General features: G+C 39.2%; 1 protein-coding gene across 1 annotated transcript in view; it reads left to right on the forward strand.

Moving 5' to 3' along the window:
* Positions 1 to 1199: 1199 nt before the first annotated feature.
* Positions 1200 to 7351, forward strand: part of CCDC149 (coiled-coil domain containing 149) — a 66604-nt gene continuing 60452 nt past the window's right edge. Inside the window, exons 1-3 of the mRNA XM_025051830.1 lie at positions 1200 to 1257; positions 1427 to 1588; positions 2925 to 2963. Of these exons, the coding sequence (XP_024907598.1) occupies positions 1213 to 1257; positions 1427 to 1588; positions 2925 to 2963 (246 nt within the window). The 5' untranslated portion in view covers positions 1200 to 1212. The remainder of the gene's footprint in view (positions 1258 to 1426; positions 1589 to 2924; positions 2964 to 7351) is intronic.

Genomic DNA, 7351 nt, shown 5'->3' on the forward strand with positions numbered 1-7351 from the left:
GAACCATTTTTGCCTCCACGAAGACGATGTCAAAGTCTTAAAATCCAGGATGTTTTAAGGCAGGATTCCAACCTCATTACCGCCAGGAATACGATCCATCCAAGGTGGAAGTGTCCTCTCTTAGAACTCAAATCCATCTCAGAATGGCTTTTTTATCCCTCGTTGTTTTGGAACCTAAGCAATTACTTTTATTTTTATAAGGAAAAAAAAAAAAAAACATGCTAATGCACAAAACTCTCTTCTTCGCCTTGCATTTATTTGAAATTGAACTTAACAAAGTCAGTTCCGAGCAAGCACTATATATGAGTAATGCTTTTTGTCCATAAAAGAGCGTTGACTCTAACGGTACGGGAGTGCTGATTCTCTCCGCTTTGTGTGCACGTCCATAATGACAAAGTGCTCGTGTCAGAGTGTATAATGAAACTATAAATTGTTTTCATGAATGCTCTGAATTTGGTCTTTTACGGGGCAAATTCAAAAGGTATTTAGTGCCACATTTCACATGTGTGAGTAACACCAGGCGGTGCAGTGCATCCAGTAAAAGTAAAAAAGTCCCAGTCGGGGCTCACACTGACCCAGGTGGTGGCTGATTGTCAGGTAAGAGTGGTTTACGGCGGAGAGAGTGGGTTCCAGCAAGGTATGCTGACTGTTTGGGGATAATTCAAAGTGTCGCTAAAATACTTAGCTCATGAAATTGGTCTCTGGGGAATGGGGGTGGCGGGTGCCTACATGGGAATCACAGAAGTGCATATCTTGGCCGAGTTGGTGAATAAAAAATCTCAAGTGAGAAAATGTCTGCTGGGTTGCGTGGTCAGGTACAATCTATTGCAGTGATTTATGGTTCAATTAAATTATTTTTAATAACGTATTTTGTATTTTTTTTAATTATAGAAGGCATATGAGTATTCTAGAAAATATAGGAAACAGAAAAGCATAAAGAATAAAATTTAAGAACATGCACGTAATTTTACTACCAAGAGATAATTGTTAGTACTATATAAAATTTTTATTAAATATTTTTCCATGTGTATCATTTTATAGAATTTTAATAAAATTTTACATAATTTTATTTGGATATATAAAACTTTTTAAAAAAAATTTGGGATCCAGCTATCCATTTATTTATTTACCTATGTAATTTTTTAAAAGTATTCCACTTTTTAACTTATTTGTCAATTACCTTATTTTGTCTGTCCTAGTTTGCCAAAGTTCATGAACTTCATGCAAGGTCTGGGTGACGTGAGGGAACTATGTCAGGTACTGTAGCAGCCTTAGGTGCATATGTCAGTTACTGACAAATGTCTCTGGATATATGGTCTCTAAAAACAAAAAAAGCCACAGAACAAAACAAAAAACCAACCCTGCAGGGTGTGCTAAATCCCACGCCTGTTGACTGACCAGTCGCTTGGATTTGGCTGTTTTGTAGTACCTGGTGTGTAAAAGGAAGCTGGAGAGTAAAAAGGAAGCCCTGCTGATCCTTTCGAAGGAGCTGGACACATGCCAGCAGGAAAGGGACCAGTACAAACTCATGGCCAATCAGCTTCGAGAACGCCACCAGTCCCTGAAGAAGAAATACCGAGAGCTGATCGTACGTATTACGTCACGGTGACCTATGGAATATATACATATATGTATGTGTTTGTAGGTGCCTATTTATACGGAGTATTTTAAAGAGGATTTGTATTATAAGTCTGGACTGCCTAATACTGAAACCGCCAGTGACGTGTGGTTATTTAAATTTCATTTTGAATAAATTAGAATGAAATAGAATTGCAAACTCGGTCCTTCAGTCTCACCACATTTCATGGGCTCGGTCGCCGCGGGGGCTGGTGATGACTGCATTGGGTTGCGTTGTTGCTATGGGGGCATTTCCATGGTGGCCGCTGTGCTGGACAATTAGATACAGGACATTTCCATTGTCACAGAATTCTGTTGGACAGCACTCTATGAATGTTGTTCTAAAACTTGCTCTTTTCACTCAGCACTTGATTTTGGACATCTCTCTAGGCCATACATACAAATTTTTAAGAACAGTTGCATAGTAATATTTTCATAATTCTTTAAACCTTTCCTTTATCCTGGGCATTTAGCTTTTCTCTAAGTTTTCATACGGCAAGATTTTTAGGGGAATAAACCATACCAAAATGGAGGGTACCAATGGCATAGTGCTATTTTGCATTTCTTACTTATTTTTTCTCACTGGTAGAATTTTTTTATGTGCTGACAGTATTACTGACATTTAACCATTTGTGCTGGGATCATTGAACTGTCCTGGGATAGCGACAGAGTAGATAGATTCCTCAGATTAACGTAGTGCTGACTTCTGTATGGACAGCATGGGGAAGAAGGGCCCTGGCTCACTGAGCATTTACTCGTTCACCTGAGATATTTGTATTCCTAGATGGCACACGTGAGAGGAATTGAATTTTTTTCAGATAAAAATTCTGATAGGACTGGAAGTTGTCAGTTAATTTTCTTTTGAGCATATCCTTTCCCCAACCCCCCAAATTGTTCTGCCCATAGAGAAAATTCAAATGTGTGTGTGTGTGTGTGTGTGTGTGTGTGTGTCCATTACTATTCCTTTGCATCTAACTATTTAAAAGAGGAACTCAAACCAAATGAAATGCTCAAAAATAATTTTGATAAATCCAGTTGGTTTATTTAAAAAATTTTTTGGTTCACATTGTTTTAGAAAATATATAGGTTTGGTCCTAAATGGAACCGATTCTTTAGAGGTTTTTCCAAAATAACTCTGGTTCAGTTTATAGTTAATTTTTTAAAAGTGTATTTGAGCACATTACTGGTTGCAGGGACTAGGGGTGGGGAGTATCTGAACTTAATTCATAGTTTGGTTCAATTCCTTGAAGGTAAACACATCTTTTTTTTTTTTTTTTAAGTAAAATATAGCATTTGTTTCTTTGTAGGATGGAGATCCGTCACTTCCCCCCGAAAAGAGGAAACAGGTAAGACTTATTCCTGATTTTTGATCTCTCTCCGATTGTTCATATTGATGCCTTACACAGCAATTAGGGGCATCAGGAAATCCCCCAATGTATAGAGAAATCTTTTATTTTCCAGAATCCTTTTGTACTCCTGGGGGCAGTGAATGGTAGGGAAATGCTGACTACAAAGAGGGGCTGAGATGGGGCTAAGGGCGAGGGAAACCCAGTGAAGTCCAGCAGGGCGAAGGCACCTGGTCGACTGCATTCCCTTCTCGTTGAGAATCCTGTGGGAAACCGTGATTGAGGGTTCGTGGCTGCAGCACTTGCGCTTCCTGGCCCAGGGATCGATACTGTTGTGCTGTTACCTCCTGCTGCTTCAGACTTTTAAAACAATTTTATTTTATTTTTTTATTTTATTTATACTTTAGTATAATTGGCATACAACGTTAAATTAGTTTCAGGTGTGTAACATAGTGATTCAACACTTAACGTACCTTATGATGTGATCACCAGGATAAGATTAGTAACCATCTGTCGCCACACAAAGTTATTACGATACTATTGACTATGTTCCCTGTGCTGTACGTTACATCCCCGTGACTTATGAATTTTATAACTGGAAGTTTGTATTTCTTACTCCCTTTACCTTTTTCGCTCATCTTCCCACTCCTTCCTTCTCCTTTGGCAGCCATCATTTTGTTCTCTGTTTATATGAGTCCATTTTTGTTTTGTTTTGTTTGCTCTTTTTTTTTTATTTTTTAGGTGAGGCAACCCTTGGTTGACCCCACAGATTGCAAGGACCTTGTCAGCTTAAAATCCCTTATTTTTTTATGTTTTACACCTACAACACTGGTCTTCCTAGTTGGTCTCCCATCCAAGTACTAATGGTCTTCCTAATCGGTCTCCCATCCAAGTACTAACCAGGCCCAACTCTGCTTAGCTTCTGAGATCAGACAGGATCGGGCTTGTTCAGGGTGGCATGGCCATAGACACTTTTTTTTTTTTTTTTTAAGATTCCACATATAAATGAAATCATATGGTATTTGTCGTTCTCTGACTTATGTCACTTAAAATAATACCCTCTGTGTCCATCCATGTTGTTGCAGGCTGTAAGACTTCATTCGTTTTTGTTTCATTGTGTGTGTGTGTGGGTGTGTGTCACACTTTCTTTATCCATTTATCTAACAATGGACACCTAGCACTTCAGACTTTTAAAAGCCATCTTACCAGCAAAACTCACAAGTCTTTTATGTTTTTCTCTCCTACATGGTAGCCAGCATTGTTTATTGATGAATCCAATTTTTTTTCTATAGATTTTAGATGCCTCTTTTTATCATGAACACATCTTTGTTGATCTGTTTCCGAACTTACTGTTCTTTTCCACTGAGCTTCCTGTATAATCCTGTAGTTGTAGCACATGATTCTGGTTTTACTTTATACGTCTGTTTAGACTGGAGTCCTGCCCTTTGCTCTTCCTTTTCGGGAAGATGAAACTTACATTTTATCAAGTCCTCCTCTGATCTCACCCATATCTATTGGTATTTTGATGGAGATTTTGTTAAATATATAGATTAATTTGGGAACAGTTAACATTTTCAGAAAATCACATCCAGGAACATTGTACATCAAATTTCTTTTAATCTAGTTGCATGGATAGATACATATATATTGCTTTTTCTCAAGATATCTTTATTAAAACTTTTCTCAACTTCGCAATCGTTCTAGACTGACATGCTCTGAATTATAGCCTTTTATGGTCTTGAAGGGAGCCTGGATGATGGTAATGTTACTGCTGTGTGTTTTATGTTAGGGGGAAGTGTCTGCACCAGAGCAGAGCTTCAGAACTGGTGGATGCAAATAAGGACACTGAATTATTTGGTCTCTTCATAATTATAATGGCTAAATCAACATCTTGTTTTTGTTCATTGGTCGTTAATATACCTGACACTGCATATAAACTCCTTGGGTTCATTATCTTGTGATTTTTGATGCTGTATAAACAGTACACCCAGGACACACACACACACACACACACACACACACACACACACACCCTTTACCCTTCGGTTCGCCTCACTCCCATAACTCCATTCCTATTTTATTTGACTATTTTACAATGCTTCGAATTTGATCCAAAGTCACATTTTTCTATAGAATCAATCAACTTTTTTTCTAAAGAAAATTTTGTAGAAATTTATCATTAATGTCTAAATATTGAGACCCTTAATCTGGAATTGCTAGGTGCTTTTGTGTTTGTGTTTTTGGTGGCCATAAGCAGTCACGTTTGCCACGATTTTCGAGTTTGTTAGTATTTACAAAAGAGTTTTACTGTGTAAGTGAGTTCATGTTCTATCTATGACTTTATAATAAAAAATTTACATTGGGGAGAATCTGATGGATTCCAGTAAGTCTTTCAAGCTGCATTCTTACAGAGCTAAAAAAAAAAAAATTCAATGTCCTAAACACTGGCTTTATAGCTTTTAATATGGCATTCAGTTTCTGTCCATTGAGGATTTAGTATGGTGGTGTGAGCCTGCATTCTGCATCCTTCCTGCCTGGGTTGGAACCACCGACTTGCTGGTAGGATACATTGGGATGCAAGTGAAAGAAATTCTAAACTGCTAAAACAATAAAGGAATCAATGACCTCATGTAACTAGAAGTTCAGAGGTAGTGCAGGCTTCAGATGCTGTACAGCCATCATGTACTCATTCTGTCCTCCATGCCATGCTTAGCAAATAAAAATACAGGACATCCAGGTAAATTTAAATTTCAGGTAGACAATTGATACTTTTTTAGTGCAAAAGTATGTCCCATGTAATATTAGGGACATACTTACGCTAAAACATTATTCATTGTTTATCTGAAATTCAAATTGAAATGGACATCCTGTATTTTATCTGGCTACTCTATCACTGTGTCCATTTTAACATCGGCTTCTTCTTAAACTTGGCATAAGTTTTCTTCTAAGTTGGGTTGCCCTACTCAAGAGAGGCAGAAAACCCAGCCCTGGAATATAAGTCCTTCTCTCCCGCCTGATTGGGCCAGTGTAGGACACGCCCCCATTCCTGGTCTGTAACATTCCCCAGGAGAGTACTATATACTAACTGGCTTAGATTTAATCACCTGGATGGAAGGGCTGTTAGGGAGCCAGCAGTGACACCCACCAAACTTATTGTGTGGCCTTGGGAAGGTTCCTCTGGGTGTCTGAGTCTCAGCTTTCTTATCCATAAAATGGGAATAAATATGGTGCCCACTGTATAGTGTGGCTGTAAGAAACAAATGAGGTCATGCAAGCAGAGTCTTCCGCACAGCACCTGGCAGGGAGTGAGCGTCAGCAAATGTTTATCATTCCTCCTCCTCCTCATTATTCCTTTCTTTAAAAAAAATCAGTTATACATTAATATGCCCTTATCAGGACCTTTTGGTTATACTTGGCAGCTTGAAGCAGCTTGGGCCAAAGAGGAGGTTCCTGGCTCACAGGACCTCAGAAGGGTTGGTTGAGCAGCCACCACGGGAGGCAGAAATGTAGCCAGGCCTCAGGACCAGCTACCACCAGAACTGAGGTGCCCAGATCGCTCGTCTGCCCTCAGCATTCTCTGTGCCAGCTATAATTCCCTTTTTGTGGACCTGCTTTCTCCGAAGAATGGGAAGCATGGCTGCCACTGCAGGAGGGCTACAGACTCCACTTCTTCGATCACTAGAAAAAAGCTGCCCCTCTAGTCCTAGAGACAGGCTCAGGGTGACAGAGATTCATGATGGCAGCCACTGCTTCTGAGTGCTCACTCTCGCAGTGTGTCGGACCTGTGGATGATCTCATTTAATTCTCGCACAGTCATGTGAGGTAGGTGCTACTATTATTGTTGCCATCTGACAGGTGAGGAAATTGAGGCATATGGAGATTAAGGAAATTAGCCAAGGAGAGAAGTGACGTAATCAATTGGTGATGGAGGCAGAACTCGTACTCAGAACCACCATAACTCAATAATTATTTATTGGGCATCTTATGGGCATCTTATGCTAATTCGATGGCAAGAACACAGGGGCGAAAACAGTCAGACCCAAATCCCTGAACTTATGGAACATACATCGTGGTTAGTGTGACACCTTCAGTTTGCCCCGGGTCATTTCCACATACGCCTCTTGTCCTGGCATAATGTATAGTACACTCTCCATAGTGTCTTGGTTTAGATGGTGAATAATATAGTAATCTTAATTTTGGTAGGGATGCTATGAACAGACAAGAAACAAAATAAATTGTATAGGATATTAAGTAGTGGTAATCGGTAATAAGGAGAGAAAAATATAGCCCAAAGCAAGGGAGAGAAATCTGGCTTAATAATAGGAGAAATGTCTTGATAAATAGTGAAGGAAGATAGTTCCAGGACTTGGAAAAATGAAGACTCTTAC

This window comes from Pteropus alecto, unplaced genomic scaffold (genome assembly GCF_000325575.1).
Source record: "Pteropus alecto unplaced genomic scaffold, ASM32557v1 scaffold5, whole genome shotgun sequence".
In the NCBI taxonomy this organism is placed as follows: Eukaryota; Metazoa; Chordata; class Mammalia; order Chiroptera; family Pteropodidae; genus Pteropus; species Pteropus alecto.